General features: G+C 38.8%; 3 protein-coding genes across 3 annotated transcripts in view; 1 reads left to right on the top strand and 2 right to left on the bottom strand.

Moving 5' to 3' along the window:
* Positions 1-201: 201 nt before the first annotated feature.
* Positions 202-11690, bottom strand: rab12 (RAB12, member RAS oncogene family). The gene is made up of 6 exons (XM_030159764.1): positions 11260-11690; positions 10134-10194; positions 6495-6633; positions 6188-6277; positions 5702-5806; positions 202-2428 (listed from the first exon to the last, which is right to left on the bottom strand). The coding sequence occupies exons 1-6, from the start codon at positions 11483-11485 to the stop codon at positions 2321-2323; spliced, it is 729 nt and encodes a 242-aa protein (XP_030015624.1). The 5' UTR covers positions 11486-11690; the 3' UTR covers positions 202-2320.
* A 319-nt stretch (positions 11691-12009) lies between these two features.
* Positions 12010-20024, top strand: napgb (N-ethylmaleimide-sensitive factor attachment protein, gamma b). Its single transcript, XM_030159763.1, has 12 exons — positions 12010-12190; positions 12453-12520; positions 12611-12695; positions 12784-12801; positions 13027-13057; positions 13150-13259; positions 13578-13644; positions 14487-14557; positions 15316-15394; positions 15751-15830; positions 17389-17518; positions 18908-20024. Exons 1-12 carry the CDS (start codon positions 12135-12137, stop codon positions 19046-19048), a joined length of 936 nt encoding a protein of 311 aa, XP_030015623.1. The 5' UTR covers positions 12010-12134; the 3' UTR covers positions 19049-20024.
* A 2554-nt stretch (positions 20025-22578) lies between these two features.
* Positions 22579-22796, bottom strand: part of piezo2b (piezo-type mechanosensitive ion channel component 2b) — a 98555-nt gene continuing 98337 nt past the window's right edge. The window contains 1 exon segment of the mRNA XM_030161253.1: positions 22579-22796. This exon segment is cut by the window's right edge and continues 1426 nt beyond it. The gene's annotated coding sequence lies outside the window, so the exon portion shown is untranslated.

The raw sequence follows: 22796 nt of genomic DNA, 5'->3' as shown, positions 1-22796 counted from the left end.
TCACGCACGGTGCAGTGATGCGTTTTAAGGAACCAGAGCTGAGACTGTCACACTGTAGAGTTCTCATCATCAATCATTAGTCTCAGCTCTAAAAGACACATTTGACAGGATTTGTATTAAAATCATTTTCCTTGCATCTGCTCTGCCCCAGGGAGCCCACAAATGGTTTTACAGACACACAATCACAAAAACCAGCCATCATTTGGTAATAAATATAGATATCTTTAATTGCATTTCATTAGTCAAAGAATGCCACGAGTTATAAATACCACAAATCTGCTTTAAACATGCCAAAACCTTTGAGACTTCTAACAGGTTTAATACAAAGTACAGTCTTCCATCTTAAAGGATACACAGTTCAGATAAAAGCATTTTAAAATGTATATGTAAAATATTGAGAAGTATAAGGCTTGTTTATTAGATGACCAAGTTAGTGCCAAATGTGAAAAGTCAAGGGGGAGGGGGACGAATGAAGCATTTCATGCCAAATTCAACACAGCATTAAAAAAAAAAGGTAGAAGTTACCTTGTATTAATGCAGCTCACTGCTTCAAACACAAGATAAGATGTCAGTGAAGGTCTTCTGTTATGTCAGTTACTGTTTATTGACAGAGGTCTCACACTTTTGTATCATCATGACTTGCTGTGAAACTATTTAAATACATCCTGTTCCTTTTTGGATCCACCAAAGCTTGACTTTTAGGTAAAACTTTAATAAAAATACAAAATAAACTAATAGCATGTCAGTTTGTGTCATTTTTAATCAGGTGCTTTAAACAGTCTCATCCTTCTTCACCCTCAGATTTGGGGGGGGGGGGGTCCACTTCTGAGTCCACAGTGCTACATCACTAATATTGCATTAACTCCACAACACAGAGAGACGCATTATTTTTATTAATTCTATGAACATAGGAGGGCTTCACATGCGTAGCTAAGTATTTATGAAAATGTGCAGGCAATGGAATATCCCCAAACTGGTCCATAAACTGAGAAAAACCTAGCAATTCAAACCACCCAACCTCCTATACACAGAATGTCCTTTATAAGCAGAACTTTTATGGAAACGTTTAGCATTTAAAAAAAAAAACTCAAGGCAAATCAACTCTGCAATAAAAGCCTGACAAAATGAGCATGTATGAGTCGAGCGAAACTTCCTGAGACGTTCGAATACTAAACAAACCTTCCTTTCTGGGGAGACTCATTGCTAATCAGAATCCAGAGGGAAAAAAATATGAGAATAAAAACAACACTTGGCAGTATTAGTAACAAAAGCAAAACAAAGGCTAAAACCACATGTGCTTATCAGCTTCTAAGTGTCCAGTCCCTCTGAGAAGCCATTATCACACATGGACAATGCCCTCGTGACCCCCTAAAAGACTACACTACTATCTCTCCCTGCATCTGGGTGTCAAAGATATCAGAGCAGGTGCAAAAATAAGGCAACACTGATCTTTTGTTAGTGCTTAGCTACAAGTCATGTACTTTCTTCTGCTGCCTCCCTCTACAGTTCGGCCTGTCAGCTAGTTAAGATGGATTGTAGTGCAAAACATTACAGTTTATACAAATGGGAAATGAGCCATTCCAGCCATTTAATACTTTAAGGCAAAGGAAAACACACTGATATGATACCAACCCACAACCTCCAACTGCACCACGTCCAGTCATTACAGCAAGACGCCTCTTTCACGTACGGCCAAAGTTACATCATCTCAGGAAAAAGATGAATTATGTGCTTTTGTTTACATCAAGTCAACCTTTCACTTACTAATAATACTTATGAAGAGTATAAAACTACTGTACCTAGACCCAGAATTTCAACTAAGCTAGAGATGTGAGATGTTGTTACCCTTTAGCTGTGAGCTAGAAAGGCTAAGAAGACAGATTTAGTTTACAGTATGTGTGACTACAGGAGGATACGGAGCTGTACCGCCCTCAGAAATTCCCTCTTCCTTGAAAATGTGCAACACCCATCTGAGAGCTCTCTACCTCGAAGGCACCTGCGGGGCACAGCTAGCCTAACGGTCTGAAGAATGAGGTAGTCTGGGTCAAGTGTGGACAGAAGTAAGCGGTGGGTGACTCACCAGGTCTAAGTGTTAGTGTTGTATATGTCATAGAGCACAGTTACAAAACAGGACAACAAACTGGGGAAGATAATACTGTATGATTTCAGAGTCCATGCAACTAACAGCACCAAACTGCTCCAAACTACTGCTGTGTGCCGCCCCCTGGTGGCCACATTGGGACTCTGCATGTGTGTGCTGTGTATGAGTGTGTGCAGGATGGTTGTCGTGGTGCTGGTGTGGGGGGGGGCACTCCGACTCTCAGCAACAGCGCATGCGAGGAGGGGGCAACTCCGGAGGCACTTCCGGTTCAGGCTGCAGAGACAGGACGCTGTTGGAAAGCTCCTTGTTGGGAACCTCCAGTGGCATCTGTTGTACAAGCAGACAACAGAGAAAATTAAGAAAGAATATATTACAAAAGAACAGAGGCTCATAATCACAGCCAATCCATCTGAGTGCCAAATAAGACTTAATTCAGACAAGGAAGACAAGGCTTTTAACTGTTTGCATAAAAGAGAACAAGAAAGCTGTTTTTAAAAAAAACAGAAAAGAGACAAAACAGTTGGATTAAAGCAGAAAAAGAGTAACGTGAAGAAAAAACCAGCAATTAGCCACTTAAGCCTGAGGTTTTAGGCTAGAAAACCCAATAACCCCCTTTCAATCAGTAACAACTCCACAACTGTAAGACCACAATGAACAACTATGGGTTTCAGATTAATAAAGAGGGAAAATTTACTCCTGCTTACAGGGCAGTTGGTGACATTTACTGATATCAAGTGGTAAAGTTGCAGATTGCAACTAGCTAAATAACCCCTGCCCTCTTCTACAGTGGCCATAAAAACGCAAAAAGCCCTTGTTACAGCCAGTTTGTTCCATCTCCTTTTTAGGTGAGGGTATTTTAACTGCACTGTAGGTGACAATAATGCATCTTAAAACTGGATGCTATTCACCATAAAATGAAAAAAAGGACAAGCACAAGTTTATTGTGAGCTGCTGTAGAAAAATGAGAGACTCCATGAACAACTCCATCTATAGATACCAACAGCTCACTGGAAGGTTACAAAAACTTGATTGTTATTGTTGTGTGACTACACACTAATGGATATTATATTACACTCATTTTCTAGAATTGGTGACATTCCATCAAATCTTACGCACTGGACCTTTAATCACAGTTGTAAATTCAACAGTGAATAACAGCCTTATAACAGTGAGCCAGTAAACTCTGATCTCACTGAACCTGGTCTCAGTCTCAAGACCAAACCAACCAAATTTGATCCAATGGAAATGAAGCACAAAAATGCTCCACCCATCTTAGTCCTCACAGTTAGCAGGTGCTTCTTCATTTGAGTCATTTTTAGAGGTTTGGAGAGCAGAGTGTGCCAAAGCATTTTTCTGCCTCATGACAGGTAACCTAACTTCAAAACCTTGTGATTTCCATTACTAATACATTAAATTGCCAAAAGTATTTGCTCACCTGCCTTGACTCACATATGAATTTCAGTGACATCCCATTCCTAGTCTATGGGGTTCAATATGATGTCGGTCCACCCTTTCCTGCTATAACAGCTTCAATTCTTCTGGGAAGGCTGTCCACAAGGTTTAGGAGTGTGTTCATGGGAATTTTTGACCATTCTTCCAGAAGCGCATTTGTGAGGTCACACATTGATGTTGGACGAGAAGGCCTGGCTCTCAGTCTCCGCTCTAATTCATCCCAAAGGTGTTCTATGGGGTTGAGGTCAGGACTCTGTGCAGGCCAGTCCAGTTCATCCACACCAGACTCTGTCATCCATGTCTTTATGGACCTCGCTTTGTGCACTGGTGCACAGTCATGTTGGAAGAGGAAGGGGCCAGTTCCAAACTGTTCCCACAAAGTTGGGAGCATGGAATTGTCCAAAATGTCTTGGTATCCTGAAGCATTTGCAGTTCCTTTCACTGGAACTAAGGGGCCAAGCCCAGCTCCTGAAAAACAACCCCACACCATAATCCCCCCTCCACCAAACTTTACACTTGGCACAATGCAGTCCGACGAGTATTGTTCTCCTGGCGACCGCCAAACGCAGACCTGTCCATCAGATTGCCAGATGGAGAAGCGCGATTCGTCACTCCAGAGAAGGCGCCTCCACTGCTCTAGAGTCCAGTGGCGGCGTGCTTTACACCACTGCATCCGGTGCTTTGCATTACACTTGGTGATGTATGGCTTGGATGCAGCTGCTCGGCCATGGAAACCCATTCCATGAAGCTCTCTGCGCACTGTTCTTGAGCTAATCTGAAGGCCACATGAAGTTTGGAGGTCCGTAGCGATTGACTCTGCAGAAAGTTGGCGACCTCTTTGCACTATGTGCCTCAGCATCCGCTGACCCCGCTCCGTCAGTTTACGTGGCCTACCACTTCGTGGCTGAGTTGCTGTCATTCCCAAACACTTCCACTTTCTTATAATACAGCTGACAGTTGACTGTGGAATATTTAGGAGCGAGGAAATTTCACGACTGGATTTGTTGCACAGGTGGCATCCTATCACAGTTCCACGCTGGAATTCACTGAGCTCCTGAGAGCGACCCATTCTTTCACAAATGTTTGTAAAAGCAGTCTGCATGCCTAGGTGCTTGATTTTATACACCTGTGGCCATGGAAGTGATTGGAACACCTGATTCTGATTATTTGGATGGGTGAGCAAATACTTTTGGCAATATAGTGCATGTCTCTGAACAGAACAGTTTAAGTTATCACAAGATTTGAAGTTAATGTGGGTAGCTAGTTCAATATCATCAGCAGAGGGTGCCAAAGTCCATGTGTTTCTCATTAAGGTTTTCACCATCGACTCACAAAGTAGGTCTTCTGTCAGAAGTGGTTGAATGACAAAGTGTTCATTCTGGACTGAATATGACAAAGAAAGGCCAGACTCAGGTTCAAACAGAATAAGCACCTGTTTATGATGACAAAGCAGTGGCAAAATTAATGTCAGAACGGTCTCTGATTCCAGATGACACTAAATATGTTGTGGCCTGAGCGGAAAGAAATGTACAATTGTGTCAAATGTGACTGAATGTTACTACTCAGTCATACTTAATAATGAACATAATTTGTGGTGGTTTTGGGCTGTGTTTCATAAATAGATGAGGCCTGGCTTTCAGACTGGGATGACTCAAGTGGAAGTGGTTTTAAAGACAAAGCACTGCTCCTTGTGCCTTGATTGTTTTGCACCTACTACGCATATTATAGATACTAGTGGAAAAGTAGTAGTGAAAAATACCCCTGGTTACACACTTTGCCCCTTTTGCTCACTGATACCCTGCCTACCCAGGGATTCATTTTGAGTCTTAACTTTCAATCTTTTTAAAAACTTTTCAAAAATTTGTTAAAAATGCAAAAATTGAGAGGAAAGCACATGTAAAGAACAGGTGTAACCAATTTGAAAAGCATCAGGTGAGTAGTGTCCAAGAAATCAGTTTGACAAAAACCTCAGACAGACAGAAGGACCGACGAATGAAATTCCTGGTATGTCTATTATATACATGTCTATATAGGTGCATCTTTATGATACCCCTGCCCCCTAGGGCGCCCTCTGGGGCAGGAGTATGATAAAAATGGCATTACACAGCTCTACGGAGCGGGTTGTTCTTCCAGTTGGATCACACTGACCTTGCTGAGGATGTCATCCACAAGCTTCAGGAAGATCTCATCTACGTTGAAGTTATCCTTGGCACTAGATTCACAAAAGCGCATACCACTTATTCGAGAGGCAAACTGTAACACAAAAAAAGTTGAATTGGGTGTTATCGTTCCATAAGAGCAAGAGGTAAACTGGACAACATCACCAAGTTCATTAACCACTTTAGATTTTTGTGGATGTCATCCATCTTGAATTATTATGTTGGGATAAGCTGTTTGCTGCACAAATCTGAAGTTTATAGGGAAGGAATCAGCAATTTTACTATTTATTTGGAGCTCAGCTGTTTCTGAAGCAGACACAAAAATTATTTGTATTAACTTTTCTGTAATAAATTAAGAATTATTTAGACTTGAACTTCATACAAGTTCAGTTACACTGCATCTTTGAGAATTAAATGGAAGTAAATGAATATGATCTAAGACTGAGGTTCATTCATTCATTTCAGTCCCACTCACCCTCTCTCCTTGCTGTCTGGAGATGATGCGGTCACTCTCACAGTCCAGCTTGTTCCCAACCAGGAGGAGCTCTGCTTCCTCTGAGGCGTACTGATAAACAACAGAAAACAAAGAGGAGGCACATCAGAAAAAAGTAACACTCCCGTTTCGTTAAAAAAGGGATGACTTCAATGAAATCTGCTCCGACAGCTGTGGGTCCTTAGAGCAGACATTTAGCCACAGTCACAATAAGGTTATTAATATGACAAATCCAGTGAGATCTTTAACAGCCTTGACTGAACTACAGCACTGTGACATTCATGATTACCTTGTCTATCATTTTCATCCATTTAGGAAGGTCGTCAAAGGTCTCCTGTTTGGTGATATCGTACACTAGTACTATTCCCTTGGCTCCTCTGTAGTAGGCAGACGTGATGCTGTTGAACCTCTCCTGGCCAGCAGTGTCCCTGGAAGACGTGAATGAAATCCAGTTTGACTGAAGTCAGTGGAGGGTCACCAGCACTTCTGAATACAGAACATCTGATTTCATGCACAGTGGTTTTACTTCATTAAAAACAGCTATGACTACAATCGTCAAAATGAAAAACTAGAGCTGAGGACACACTTAATGATGAGGTGGGTTGAATGATTTTGACAATGATTGGGTTCAGTCTGCAGAAGCCATGTAGTGTGAGCTGTGTACAGATTGTAATTGTAAGATTTTAGAGCCAGTCATGGGCAGTCAGTCACTAATGCTTTTAACCAAATGATGATATTGTGACTATAGATTGAAACACTGAAATACAAGAACATTTCATAGAATGCTGGCAAGACAATTGACATCTACAACGCAACACTGAAGTCCTGCCACAGCCTCATGGACTAAAAAGAAGCTGGGCTATAGTCACAGAGGTACCGACTGTATCAGGTACAAAAAGAATGATACCAGCTTTTCTGATGAAGCATTACTCCTGAATATTTCTATATTTGTAGCATATTCAGATTAAAATATGTGAAAACTAGAACTGGGCTATGGATTTTCCAGACAATTACAACACTTCGGTGCAGCACCCAAAGCATTTTGGGAAGCACCCAAGCCAAAACTAATTAGATTTTTAGATTAGAATAGGTGGTCTAGTTGGTTTGGATGCTGATTTTTTTATCATGTACACTGGCTTTTTGCACATAAGTTTAAGAGGTAGATTCATATTTTTATAGTTTCCTGAGGGATGACCTCCACTGGGAGGGACGGTAAACTTCATGTATAGCCCCAGTCAGTGTTATGAAGTGGAAAAAATACTTCATTTATTGAGCAGGTTTCCTGATTAGTGACACCATTCGGTTCATCAAAACAAATATGGATGACTGACTATCTGGCTACTGAATGTCCAGCTGTTACTAAGCAGTTGTTATGTTGTCTTGCATTTCACAGACTCAGTATTGTGATTCTTTCTGAGCATCAAGAACTAAAATCCGCTGTAATCCCTGGAAACCATTTAGGTCTGTTATGCTCCTTCTTAGAATGTTTCAGATAGTCATCAAGTGTGTGCCAATCTTAAAATCACTAGACAGACATAAAAATCAATTGAGTGAAAACTTTAGAAATTAAATGTTACTCATCAATATTAAGTCTGTCCACCAAAAATGTAAAACACTAAATTCTTCTTAATGTGAGTCAAACCCCAACATCCTGTCTTGAGCTAAAATAGAACAGATTAAAAAGAAATTAAATGCACTGTCATTGTAAATCTGTAGATGTGCAGAGATATTTGAAATGTATGTTGATTCTCTTTTGTGGTGATTCAGGTGTTAATCAGAGTCTGGGTTAGTGGTGTAACATGAACCACATTACTGTACCTTCAGCCAGTTAGTGTCTCCCATTCCCCCTGAGTGACAGTCAGGCTTATGAGCGGAGGCAGACAGAGACAACATCACAATGGTGAAAGTTAGGTGAAGCTTGATGTGAGCAATTTAACATGAGTGACAGGACACAGAGGGGAGAGAACAGCCGGCCTGAACAACAGCTGGATCAGGCAGACAAGAGGGACACCAAACAGGACATAGTAAAGGGTGGACGCAGTTTGGTGGTGGGAGGGATGTTGGGATATCAGTGAACAGGACACATGTTAGTGAAGCAAGCAATGAAGCTCTCATACGTTACCCCAGCATAGACATCCATTTAATGTTTTCATACAGTCTAACTCAAGAGTGAAAAACATACTGGGATGGCAATAAATCTGCTTTACCGATCTTAAAGAACAACTGGATTGGTCTGTAGATATTTTCAAAATATAATTAGTGCTTAGTTAGAGTCACAAGACAACGATCAAACATCTATAGCTGCATCATATCAGACCTTGGTGATCACATATACTTTTATCTTCAAAAACATTGACACTGCTACCCTGTTCAGCTGGATTCACAAACATTTCACGCAAGCACTTCAAATGTATTAAACATTATAAGTGTCCAAACACTCAGTGACTACTATTGGTTTTATAACAGCTGATGGAAAACTTAGGGTGTATGTAGTACATAGTCAGGCCATCCACTTTAGTGGTGGGTGAACATATAGTACTTGAATAGGTTGCTGTCCTTAGTATAATGCTGGACATTAAGGACCAAACACTGTATCTCAGTATTTTTCACCTATATGTTTTCTATGAAACAGGCAAAAGGTTCAGTTGTAAGTCACAGTCACATGCGGCATCTTACATGCGACTTTTATCAAAACACACTGTGGTCAAAATAAAATGCAAATACATAATTTCCTTCCCTGTTTGAAAATATACAGCTGGTCATTCTATACAAACTCACTGAAGCCTTTCCACTTCCTGTCATGGATTTCCTTGAAAAAAAATGCCTCTTAAGTTCATCCTAAATCTGTAATCCAAATATGTTTTTTTTAGTTACGAACTACTGAAGTTTGGCCATCAGAACTAGATTACAGTATTAGTATGGGCATTCTAAGTCTCAACAGTTGTTCATTTTTGCACTGGACCGGGCTGATATTTGCACTGATGATTCAAGAAACGAAGTGGCTACGGATACGGAACTGTACGCAAATACCCAAAGGCTAGGAGTACAGAAACACAAGACTACAGCGGAAGTGATTAACAGCTATTCGCACCTACAAGGAGTTTAACTGGGTTATGGTTACATTAAAAAATATATTAGAAAAAAAGGCTAGATATTAAATGAAAATAGGCACCCTGTAGTGATTTTGCATTGTATGTTTTGGTGCTTCTGAGGGAATGGAGTCATGCTGATGAAAAGGGCTCAAAACACAGATAGAGATCTGCTATTTTACTACAAGAAGTATAAAAATATTGTCAGTTCATTACAATGATGTAGAAGGATGCAGCGAGAGCAGAAATATGGGAGAGCACTGGCATGCTTTTATGGACAAAACAATTTTTGTAATCAAATATCAAACTGTATCAGTTTAAATGGTTTTGTCTCATTTTGTAAGTAAATTCAAGCCATATTAATATACCATAAATGCACTCTACTCTGGCACTGCAGTCTATAAATACTAATTAAACATTTAAATGTGACTTCTCCAGTAAATATGCTGTTTTTGGCCCAAAGCACAAAGTTAGAGTGACATCTCGTTCAGGTTTAGCAGTATAAACATATACCCGTCTTTAACACAATGTATAAATGACACCAGAGTAATCAGACTTCCACCAGACATGGAATTTAAAACACTGTGAAATAAATCTGTTTAGTATCTTGTTGTGTCTGTGTGTTTTCAACTATGTTGCAAGAGTCTCACAAAGTCCTCTGGTGAAATTACAGTGAGCACAGCAGACATGACCAAGTGTTACTCCACAGCCTGACTTCAAACGTTTATATCAACCATACTGTAATTCACATATGAGACTGTTAGAGCACCCTGCAGGACTGTAGGACAGTGAGAGGAAATGCACCATGCAGATAAGTAAAGAGCCTTCAGCTTACTCACCATATCTGTAGTCTGATCTTCTTCCCTCTCAGCTCAACTGTCTTGATTTTGAAGTCAACTCCTATGAGGCAAATTAGAAGAAGTGGATACACAAATACCAGTATTTCCTGAGCTGGTTTATTTGTTGGGGTCAGGACAGTTTTAGTGTTGTTAACATATTGTCTTGACTGGACATACAGTAAGAGTTAGATGCAAGTAAAGTACATTGTAACTCATGTCATCTAATCTGAAAATTAAAGGATGCTTAGTCTGCCAACCAATAAAAGCAAATAGAGCAGTTATTAATTATTGGACAACAGCATATGGTGCATATCACACATCAAACACAAACTCCGGGCTGTGTCACAGGAATGACGGGGCACTAAATAGAGCAGCTGCATGACTATTTTGGGATTGGACACTATGGTTGGCTGCTGTATTGGTCACAGGGCTGTTTACCCAGTTCCACACACAAACAAGTCTTATGGGTTTAACACTGGATGGCAGCAACTATAACCACAGTTTAGCAATAAGTGTAGGTTTGTTTTCAGTCACACTAATAATTTCTTTGATAAACGAAGCATGCGTTCTTTTGCGTTTATTTTTATGCAGACATATGAAAATGTCCTTTAGAATTTGGGTTAGCACACTATGTCCACACATGCGCATTAATGATGAACAAACCTGCCTCATGTAGCTAATCTACCTGTATAAATCACTTAAGATAAATGCTATGGTTAAGAGCTACAACTAGTTTAAGACTTGTATATGCTTTGATAAGCTCTCGAATCTTTGCTGCTTTGCTCATTTTACTGAAACTACTGTTCGACTTCCTCAAACATTAAACCACCAAACAAAAAATACCATTCAAATCTCCAAACGTGTGTGAAGGCAAACTTTTTGACAACGCTACCAGTAGCTATAGCTAAGTGTTGTTGTTACAGTTAGCTTGAGCTAGCTGGTGAAAGTCAGTATTGTGACTCCCAATCATTTTCAGCGCAAAGAAAAGTAGGTAAGATTATGTACTGTTGGGTTCCAGGGAGCCTGTGACGGGATAAGCATCTCCTCCAGGAAATAGACAGAGCCATGCTAAATGCTGTCACTCAAAGTTGACAAAACAAACCCCGTAAAAGCCTCATGCTCTCACCTACGGTCGACTTGCAGGCTTCACAGAAAGTGTCATCGGTAAACCTTTCCATGAGGCTAGTTTTACCGACACCACGGGAACCAATAATGATAATTTGAAGTTTAAAATCAGCGGGTCTTGGAGGTATCTTCCTGCGGCGCGACTGAGCCCCCATAGCAGGGGAAGAGTTCGCAGAGCCTCCGCCGCCACCGGCGGCCCTCCGCGGTATATCATACCTCGGATCCATTACTAGTTCCACATTTGTGACTAAGAGAAGAAGAAGAAAATAAATACGCCTAAACTGCTATATAAACTAAGCGGTTTATTACTTATAACTTTCTTTAGTCTCTGTTGAAGTTTGGGAAAGTTTCTCTGCCACCGACGGTTGTTGTTGTTCAGCCATTAGAGACAAGAGGCGTCATGACGTCATTAACCACACTATAATATGTTTCCGCTTCCGCTCGTTTAAAGTGCGTAAACTTAAAATGTGCTATAAAGACTGCAGCACACCGTGTGTTGATCTGAACAGTCTGTGTTGTAGCTCAAAATATTTGAGTGAATAATAATAGAATCATTAATGACACAGAGCTGACATATATCAGTAATTTAGATGCAACTACATTTTACTAAGTAAAACTGTAAGTAAAGCCCATTACCCTTAGCTGTTCCAGTGCGCCACCTGTTGTTTATAATGATTCCCCTGTATTTCTGTCATATTGTTTGAATTTCTCGTTGTTGGGACGTTTGGCCCTCGTCGGCTCCTGTAGTCTGCGACAGCGGATGACGTTGCGGCAGAGGAGGAGTTCCTGTTAATCCAAACATCGTCGACACAACATCCACAGTAATTTATCGATAACCTTATTAAATCTTCATTTAGTGTCTACCTACATATCAACATGGCTGCTCAGAAAATAAACGAAGCTCACGAGCATATAGCTAAAGCGGAAAAATGGTGAGTATGGCCCAATATTCCAGTTCTCCTTCCTACTGAACCAGTTTGTGTTTTACTACTAGTGTTAGCTAGCTGTAAAGGCCACTGAGCCATTTTCACTAAGGTTATCCGACATTAATCGAAAACACAGCTATTATCATCTGTACCCTGAAGATAGAATCAATAGACCCGTGTAAAGACACCACATTATTTTTGTCTATGAATGGTAATGATGGATCATACAGCCAGTTATTTACCTAATTGAATCTTAATGTTTTCGTAGCTTAAAGACAAGTCTGACCAAGTGGAAGCCAGATTTTGACAGTGCTGCATCAGAATACGCAAAAGCAGGTAATTCAATATCGTATTATTTTTCAGTGTGGAGTCCTACTGTGGTCATGTAGCCCACATTGACACCTGTTTCTGCTGTTTTGTTTTTAGCTGTGTGCTTCAAGAATGCCAAGCAATTTGATCAAGCAAAAGATGCCTACCTGAAGGAGGCTGAATATCATACAGAAAACAAGGCGTATCCTCACTGTGATGAGTTTACGTACTCATATGTTCAAATGATCTTGTTTGTCTCAGTTTTGCAGTTTCCTTAACTTGCCCTGCAGGCTTTTTCATGCGGCAAAGTAAGTATCTTTGTATTAAAACAGTATATTGCAACAGGTAATCACTTAGCCTGTCAGGGTTTTACCAGCTTTTCCCATCTGGACATTTTTTCATTTTACATTTATAACCAAAATGAATTATACATTAATACAGAAAGTTTTGTCTGTTGACAGACTAAATTATTAAATCCATCATAACAGTTCAGCTCACATTTGGCCACTCTTCTCCTTCCTCTTCTTCCTTAGGGCTATTGAACAGGCAGGTATGATGATGAAGGTGAGTGTATGCACGGTGCAAATATTCTGATCATGCTCAGGGAGACGGCTGTAATGCAACTCACTGACCTCATTGTGTTTTTGCTTCAACAGGAACAAAAGAAGATGCCAGAGGCCATCCAGTACATAGAGAAAGCCTGTATGATGTACATGGAAAATGGAACTCCTGACACTGCGGCCATGGCTCTGGACCGGGCTGGAAAGTAAAAAAACAAAACAACACTAGATAGATAGATAGATAGATAGATAGATAGATAGATAGATAGATAGATAGATAGATAGATAGTGTGCTGTAAATTGTGATAAAGATTGTATAGTTTCTAGAATTAATCTAGATTTCACTGTTGAGAACTGAGGTGCTCATTGTTGTTATCAAACCTAGAGTTTTATTATCTGCCACTGTCACTTTTTATTCACATTTTAATTTATACTTTATCATTTTATATACAACTCCTCTGTAGCTGAGTAACAAAAATCTATTAATTTCTTCAACCTAATCTTTCATTTTGACATTTTCCCAGACTCATTGAACCTATAAACCTGGAGAAGGCAGTGGACTTGTATCAGAAGGCAGCTGGCGTGTTTGAGGTAAGAATGAGATGCTGATGCTGATGCTAATGAATTTGTTGCAATTTTTTTAATAATAGGTTACTCAGAATGTCTTTGGCACTTTTTTTTTTTTTTTTACAAAATACATTTTGGCTGTTATTTAAGAATTTATACATATTATGTCAAAGATTTCACACAAATATGTGGTAGAATAATGTTTTGCTGTGATATGATTTATATCCAAAAGGGGAATGCAAATATTTTAGAAATGCCTTGATGCACAGGGACATGGTGATGAACTAATGAACTGATTGGACTTTGCTGGCCAAAGGTCAAGGCTCAAGGTCACAAAACACATTTTAACCATTTTTTTTTTTATTGTAATTCTTCTTATATGTGTATATTCGGTGTTGTGTTGCTGTTGAAACCTTAATTTCCCATATGGCTCTATCCAAGGGATTAGTAAAGTTCTATCTAATGTAATCTAAAATAATGAAGTGTTGACCCTTTCTATTCAGAGTGTAAAAGGTCATCTTCACTGTGAAATCTTAATGTTCCATGAAAACACTGTCCATTATTCAACACCGTACTGCTCCATTAAAAATAGAGTGTGAGTGAAGATGACACATTATTTTAAAATCCTGTAGCTTCGTATTATCATGTTGTTTAGACCAGTTTTTATTGCCATTCTTTAAGATAATATTTTCTTATACAAGATAAATGACATTATGAAGAAGTTACAAGTAACTATGTTATATCCACTGAATTCTGCAGTTGCTACTAATCAGTATTTACTCAAGTCTGTAAGAAGAGTGGATGATTGATTGATCTGATTGATTCTGGGATTTTGTTTTATAACTAAGCCTGTTTCCTCTGTTTAGAATGAAGACCGTCTGCGTCAGGCTGTTGAACTGCTGGGAAAAGCTTCCAGACTCCTGGTACGATTAAAAAGGTAAAGCAGTAATCTAGTCACCAGTACAAACAGGCAGTAAGTGGAGGGTTTCTGTTTTTTTTTCGTTTCCTTCATTCAGATGGAACATTCACATAAACTTCCACAGCTACAGTGACAGCCTTGCAAATCAAGGCAAGGCAAGGCAGATTTATTTGTATAGCACAATTCATACACAGGGCAATTCACAGTGCTTTACAAAAATGGAAAAGAGACAGATTAAAAACACACAATTACAATTAAAACATAACCAATAAGACATAAATAATAATCAATTAAAACAAAATAAAAGAGAAGAGTGCAGATAGAACCCTTTCAGTTGTCACATGCACTGTTGAACAGAGTTGTTTTCAGCCTGGACTTAAACATTGTCAGAGTAGAGGCCTGTCTCACGTCATCAGGAAGACTGTTCCAGAGTTTAGCTGCATAGAACTGAAACGCAGCTTCACCCTGTTCAGTCCTGACTCTGGGCACCAGCAGAAGACCAGTCCCTGAGGTTCTCAGGGTCCGAGATGGTTCATATGGGACCAACATGTCACAGATGTACTTTGGTGCTAGACCATGGAGAGACTTATAAACGAGCAGAGCTGTTTTAACGTCTATTCTCTGAGCCACAGGTAGCAGCGCAGAGATCTGAGCACAGGATTAATATGGTCGTACTTCCTGGTTCTAGTCAGGACCCGAGCAGCAGCGCTCTGCTGAAATCAAGCTGGAAGGCTTATGTTGTTCTGATAAATTCCAGTTCTTGTTTCCTTGTTCAGGCTGGATGAAGCAGCAGTTGCCCTCCAGAAAGAGAAGAACATGTACAAAGAGATCGAGAACTTCCCCATGTGCTTCAAGGTTCCTTTTCTTTATTTCTGCTGTTTATTCACACCATTAAAATTAATATTATCAATCTGACTGGTTACAGTAGACTGTATAAGTGTAGTTTGTTTCTGTATTTTATTTTTAATCTCTGCAGTGTTAACATTAGCGCTTGCACAGTGGAGCTTCTTTCTGGACATTAAAAATACATTTTTGAGGATGATTATGACAACACATACACAGACTTCAACAGGGTGTGGCTCTCTTCTGTTGTATTTGTAGTTTTTATATGATAAAGTTCAGGCCAACATGCATTCATGTCATTGATGGTTGGTAAGTTTTTTGTTTGTTTGTAATTTATTGTCTGTTCCTTTGTGTATTTCATCTTTTAGAAAACAACCGCTCAAGTGCTGATTCATCTTCACAGAGGGGATTATGTAGCAGCTGATAAATGTGTCAGAGAAAGTTACAGGTATGTGAAAAGTTAGATGTGCTTTATCAGCACTTGTAATGATGAATCTGTTGATCTGGAAATACTAAAATGTTTTCCATTAAGTGATATAATATATATATATATATATATATATATATATATATATATATATATATATATATATATATATATATATATATATATATATATATATCTTGACTACTATATATATATACTATACTATATATATGTCTTGACTACTGCAATGCTCTTCTAACGGGCCTCCCAGCTTGTGCTGTCAAACCACTACAAATGGTCCAGAATGCAGCAGCGCGTCTGGTCTTCAATCAGCCTAAAAGGGCACATGTCACCCCCTTACTCATTGAGTTACACTGGCTACCCATAGCTGCCCGCATCAAATTCAAATCTTTAATCCTAGCCAACAAAATTCTCAGTGGGTCTGCTCCTGTCTACTTAGGTGCACTAATAAAAGCTTATGTCGCCCCACGACCACTCTGCTCATCTGGGGAACGTAGTCTGGTGGTCCCCAGACCTTGTACAAGACAATCCAGGCTCTTTTCATGGGTCATTCCACGTTGGTGGAACGCTCTACCAAGTGCTACAAGAATAGAGGCATCCCTGCCTATCTTCAAGAAGCTCCTGAAGACCCAGCTCTTCCGAGAGCACCTCCTGTCCTAGCACTTTCAAACATTCCATTTTAAATATTCTAATAAGGTTTTTCCCAGGATAACCACAGATTCTTTCACGATTATCTCTGGACCTGCTGCGGTGGTCCGGCCTCTTCCCTGCCCTCATCATCACCACTCACTTATCCTCAACCGCCTCCATGTGTCTCCCCCTACTCCCCCCTTCTCCCCCTCTCCCCCAGTCTCTTTCTCTATCGCTCTCTCTTTTTCCCCTTCTCTACTCTCTCTCTTTAACCCCAACTGGTCAAGGCAGACGGCCATCCTCCAGGAGTCTGGGTCTGCTCGAGGTTTCTGCCTGTTAAAGGGAAGTTTTTCCTCGCCACTGTCACCAGTCACAAGTGTTTGCTCCTGGAGGATTCTGTTGGGTTTCTGTAAATTGACTTAGAGTCTGGTTTTGACCAACTCTATATATAAAATGTCAAGAGATAACTTTTTTGTGATCTGGCGCTATATAAATAAAATTTGATTGATTGAGTGATTTAATTGGTTTTCCCCTGTAAGTCGCTTTGGAAAAAGCGTCTGCCAAATGCGTAAACATAAACATATATATATATATATATATATATATATATATATATATATATATATATATATATACATACACACACACACACACACACCTCAAGAGGTATCCAAAATGTCTTGTAAGTCATTACATGTTACTTAAAATGTATAAATACCTGACAAAAGTGTCCTCACACAAGCCTAAACAACAACTACAGTGACTAGTGATGTCATTTTGTGGTATGCAGCTGATTCATGTCTAAAATCTAAGTATTTATGTGGTGGGAAACTCTTGTGACTGTCTTTACTCATGGCATTACTGACTGTAACACTGCTGTCAATTAAACTGAGGATCATAACCTGAAGTGCTGCTCGTTCTCCATCAGTCTGCCCGGCTACAGTGGAAGTGAGGATTGTGTCGCCATGGAGACACTACTGCAGGGATATGATGAGCAGGATGAGGACCAGGTCTACCGAGTGTGCAACTCACCTTTACTGAAGTACATGGACAATGACGTGAGTATCATCAGAAGTTAATGTGGGTTTTTGTATATGAAGTGTATACTGGCTGGTATAACTCCATAATGACTGATGTTAAGTTTATTATCTCTTCAAACAGAGGGAAGCAACTAAGCACAAAAACTGTTACTATATTTAAGCACAGTTTTCAGGTATCTGTACTTCACTAGTGTTTTGTTTTTTTGTTTTTTTAACTTTTGCTCACTATTTTAAACACAAATATGTGCAGTTTCTACATTTTCAAGACTCCTTACTTTAGTTTTAACGCACTTGAAAAACATTGTTTTTGTTTTTAATCATTGTGAACTCTCCAAAATTAAATCAACAAGAGATGCTTTTTATATACAAATGTAAAAAGACAAAAAAAAACATGTAGACTTAGCAAGACAAACATGATGCAAAAAAAACGTAAGATAGAATATGTAAAAGACTTGATGAGATGAAAATGACATATGTACATAAGCATAAAACATTGAATATTAAAATTACATGAAAATATGGAACAAGACAAAAACAAGATGTAACACATAAATGTAAAATATGTAACAAAACAAAAAAAAAAAAACCTGAATTCTTTTTCACTGAAATTTTGTTATTTTTTAGGTTAAATAAAATAAATTACATGAGTGTAAACTTAGTTTTTATTTAACAAGGCAAAAATGACATAATGACAGACCAGACAGACAGTAAACCTGTAAATTTCCCTATGGGATGAATAAAGTATCTATCCATCCATCCATCCATCCATCCATCCATCTAAACGGAGACTGGAGGTCAGAAAAAAGAAGTCATGTTTCGAGTTTTGGGACCGACACTGAAAACTGATTTAGACATTGGTGTTGACAAAGTTGATGTTTGTCGTTACTCTGGCTTCCTCCCACCATCCAAAGACATGCACTGATAGGTTAATCGGTTAATCTAAATTGCCCATAGGTGTGAATGTGAGAGTGATTGTTTATCTCTGTATGTCAGCCCTGCAATGAACTGGCGACATGTCCAGGGTGTACCCCACCTTCGCCCATAAGTAGCTGGGATAGGCTCCAGTGACCCCCATGACCCTAGTGAGGATAAAGCGGGTTCAGAAAATGAATAAATGTTTATCATTTTCAGTCTATTGTTTTTTTATTTAATGACAGAAAATTCACAATTTATTACTATGATCAGGACTATAATTTTGTGTGTATAATGTATGTAATAATGTCAAGCCTGTACTTTTTCTTTTATTCAAGTGAAGAAGTTGAATCAGTACTTCTACTTTTACTAGTGTTTTTTTTTTTTTCTATCCAAGTGTTTGTACTTGTACTGGAGTAAACACTGCGTATACTTTTCCCCTTCCGTCCACACCTTACTTCCCTCTGACATCCTCTTCTCTCTGGTTCCTCGCAGTATGCCAAGTTGGCTATTTCCCTGAGGGTACCTGGTGGTGGAGGAAAGAAGAAGAAGGCAGCAGCAGCTCCACAAGGTGGCGCTAGCGGGGCACCAGCCGCAGCAGAAGAGGAGGACGACTACGAGGGAGGCCTGTGTTAACCTCCAGCGCCGATTCTTCCATCTGCTGCTCCGCCACAACTACTACTACACCCTCTGTGTGTTCGGTGCAACCACCTCGACATAACCCTTGAGCTCTGAATATGAGTTTGGGCTGTTTGATCTTTATTGTGCAAAAAACAAAACACAAGCAGTCACAATAGGTGTCTGCAGGAGAGTCTAAGCCTTTTAATTTGACTGTTTTTTGTTTTTTTTTTGGATGAAAAGTACTTCTTAAATGTTGAAAAATGTATGAAAGCCTCTTCATGTATGTAAATGGTCTATTATTTTGTGTCCCAGTGAAGCTGTAAAATTCTGCTGTTATTGTTTGTGGATAAATCGCTATAGGTATATTAAAAATCAGAAGTATATCTAAGGAGGTGATTAATGTATAGGTGTGTATTTGTACAGAGGTAATTTATTCAGTATTCATGGCTGCAGCCTGTTGGAAATGTTACTGGAGCAATATGCAATCAGCCTGTTAATGCATGCGACCGGGATAATATGTTAAAAATGTGAATTTTGATTATCAATGGTATAACAATAACAATACTGTCTTAATCATAAGCAGTCAGTCAAGAAAATATCACTAAACTGCAAATCCTTGTAGTCAAATGTAGACAGTTTTTCATTTGTCTACCTCAAGGTGAGTGTAATCTTCCACCTTAAAATGCAAATATACTGCAGTCATGGCTGGGTGTTTATATTTTATCCTTTAACTGAAACATTTAAAGCAAAAAAGGGACCATGCCTTGACATTTTCAGTGCATTTCTCCCTCATTTGCATAACGAGGAGCCACTGTTAGATCATATAGATGCCAACTATGAGACTCCACAGTTTGACCGTAATTTAAAATAAGGGACTGTTTACATTTTTATTTTTTTTATTTGTGCTCTTGCCCACTTCTTGTGTATTCCTCCAAAGCGTAATCTTCCAAACTTTGCACATACATCAATAAAACATTTCCGCTGTGTGGCATTTGATGGTCTCTGTACATTTTCTTAAACGAGTTAGCAGACAGATTTTCCCTATCAGTGGCCTACAGACGTCTGCACCAGAATGGCCTCTGACAGACATGTAATGACTGTGGAGCTTCCTTAGACCTACTTATCTTTGATGAGGCTAATGCTCTCTCCCTGTTAAGCGATGTTTAATGCACACACACATTCTGTTTTTGCCGTCCCAACCCCGACGGCCTGACTCGTGTGATTACGCATTACAATAAAACGTATCAGATTATGAAATGTTTGTCTTCAATGAATATAGAAAAGCTTCACTGTAACTTGTGTGCATTAGTAACTCTAAAAGTATCACCAGGAGCTATGAATATCAGGAATTAAATTTAGAACTATTGAAAGTGGTATTTTTATATCCACATGTAGTTTCCAAAAGTCTAGTCACATAATAGAATTGTTGATGAAAAATTATTATCCAAACAATTATTTTCTGTCTTAAATAATTTACATACACTTTCTAATGAGTGACATTTTTCATTTGTAACCTGAAAGCTACATGCATTAAGTCACTTTCTGAACAGGAAAACAGTGTTTTTGTTTGGTTTTTTTTAACACTTCAGCTTCATTCTAAACCAGGTTTCATTGCAGGTTCACTTGAAACATGAACTATAGGTTCTAAAATATTTGGAATATTACAGATTCTGCATGGAAATCAGTGTAAGAAGCATGCAGATTCTTTAGTAAAACTGCAAGAAAACACTACAAGCAAATGTTCTACAGTAAAACCTTAAATAGAAGTATGGAAGTGTTAGTTTCATTCAATGTGTAAAGCATGTTAAAAGTATTAACTGTGCAGTAAAGTGGTCCCTGTCTGTGTTTTACTGTTATATATGATGTAATTGAATTGTTTTCCAGCTGCATTAATGTGTATGATACACTTTGTTCTTGTACATGTTTAATGTTTTGCTCATTTGTTCTACTTTATAAACTGCTGGATAGTTTAATCTACAGTAATGTGTCGTTTTCTGTATTTCAGTTTGGCTGGGAGAACCACACATTTCTAAAAAGTAAAGAAACAGGTCTTTGTCGGTTTATCATAAACCAGAGGTGTCAAAATCATTTTAGTTCAGGTCCCACATTCAGCCCAATATGATCTCAAATGGGCCGGACCAGTAAAATAATAACATAATAAACTATAAGTAATGTCGACCCCAAACTTTTCTGTTTTCTTGAGTGAAAAAAGTAAAATTACACCATGAAAATATTTATATCTACAAACTGTCCTTAAAAATGTGAAAAACATGAACTTAAATTTCCTTAAGTGCAATTTTAACAATATTACACCTCAAGCTTCTGATTTTACACGTGCAACTTACAGATCACAGTGGATCTACAAAGGCACAAAACATTTAGTAACAGGCAGAATATTCTTGAAATTACAATTAAGACATTTTCATGCTTTTCATATTTGTTCAGGCTACCCACATTTTTTGGTGAAAGGATAAATTGTAAATGTAAACATTTTCAAGTAATTTTATTTTTTTACACTAAAACAAAGCGGAAAATTTGTAGCTGTTATTATTCATAGGTTATTACCATAGTATTTAACTGGTCTGACCCACTGGAGATCGAATTGGGCTGAATGTGGAACCTGGACTTAAATGATTTTGAGACCTTTGATTGTTAATATCTTTAATGTAATTTTTACATTTCACAAATTCATCCCACGGGCCGGATCGGACTCTTTGGTGGGCTGGTTTTGGCCTGCGAGCCATATGTTTGACACCCTCTCATAAACAATCACCATCAAAAAATAAAATCACCATTAATACATACAGTGGTTAACAGTGTTGCCTCACAAGGAAATGGTCCTGGTTCTAAAGAGTTCAAGGTCAAGGTTTATATGTTACTGTGTGAATAATGAGTGGGCGATTGTTCATGTATATAACCCTATAAGCCCTAATGTCGGTGCTGTGATGAACAGGCAACACCTCCTGGATGAACTGCACACCCATCACCCGAGCACAGCGAGGATGAGTTTAGTCATAGCAATGCAGAAAGTTGTATAAAACAGAAATACAACTTAAATTTGTAGTGCATCACAGTACTTGAGTAAAGGTACTCATTCCACTACTGTCAGAAGTACATGCCTAAAACTGAGGCTTAGATGAACACAAAGAAACTTTAAGGCTCAGCTGATGAATGTGAAAAACTGCACAGACCTGGAAGAAAATGAAATACTTGGGAGGAGGAGGTGAGGTATTGACAACTTCAAGAAAAGATTTTAAAAAGTAAAGTGAAAGTGAAGACACTGAAATAGAAATAATACAAACAAGGTTTGATGTAATGTTCCTCAAACCTGGGGACCCAGGTGTCAATTCTTCTGCTCATTCTCAGTGTTTTCAACAAAGAAAGCTGAAGTTAAATGCAAAATTCCACACCTTTCCAGATGTTTTATTTGCAGACCTGTTGACCTCTATCATTCCACTTTGCCTCAGCATACAGCTACAGTTTCACATTTCATTCGTGACCTTTTCTCCTTAGAACTCATATGTACATGTAATGAAAATTATTCATGGCAATAATGAAGGTTTTTTTTTTGTTTTGGTTTTTTTTTTTTTTTTTTTTTACTTTCATGCTACTGTGTCCTCTAATGCATAGTTTGGACCAAAGGGCTTCTGGGTTAAAGCCCTTCATGTGAGGATTCTTCTGTGTGTCTGCTTACTTCTTTGATGACTCCCATTGGTGCCACAGTGTTCATCAGTATGAATGTTAAAAACAGCGAGAGGTTCAC

This window comes from Sphaeramia orbicularis, chromosome 17, assembly GCF_902148855.1.
Source record: "Sphaeramia orbicularis chromosome 17, fSphaOr1.1, whole genome shotgun sequence".
NCBI classification, from domain to species: Eukaryota; Metazoa; Chordata; class Actinopteri; order Kurtiformes; family Apogonidae; genus Sphaeramia; species Sphaeramia orbicularis.
The sequence above is the reverse complement of the archived record's forward strand: the minus strand, read 5'-3'. Positions and strand labels throughout refer to the sequence as shown.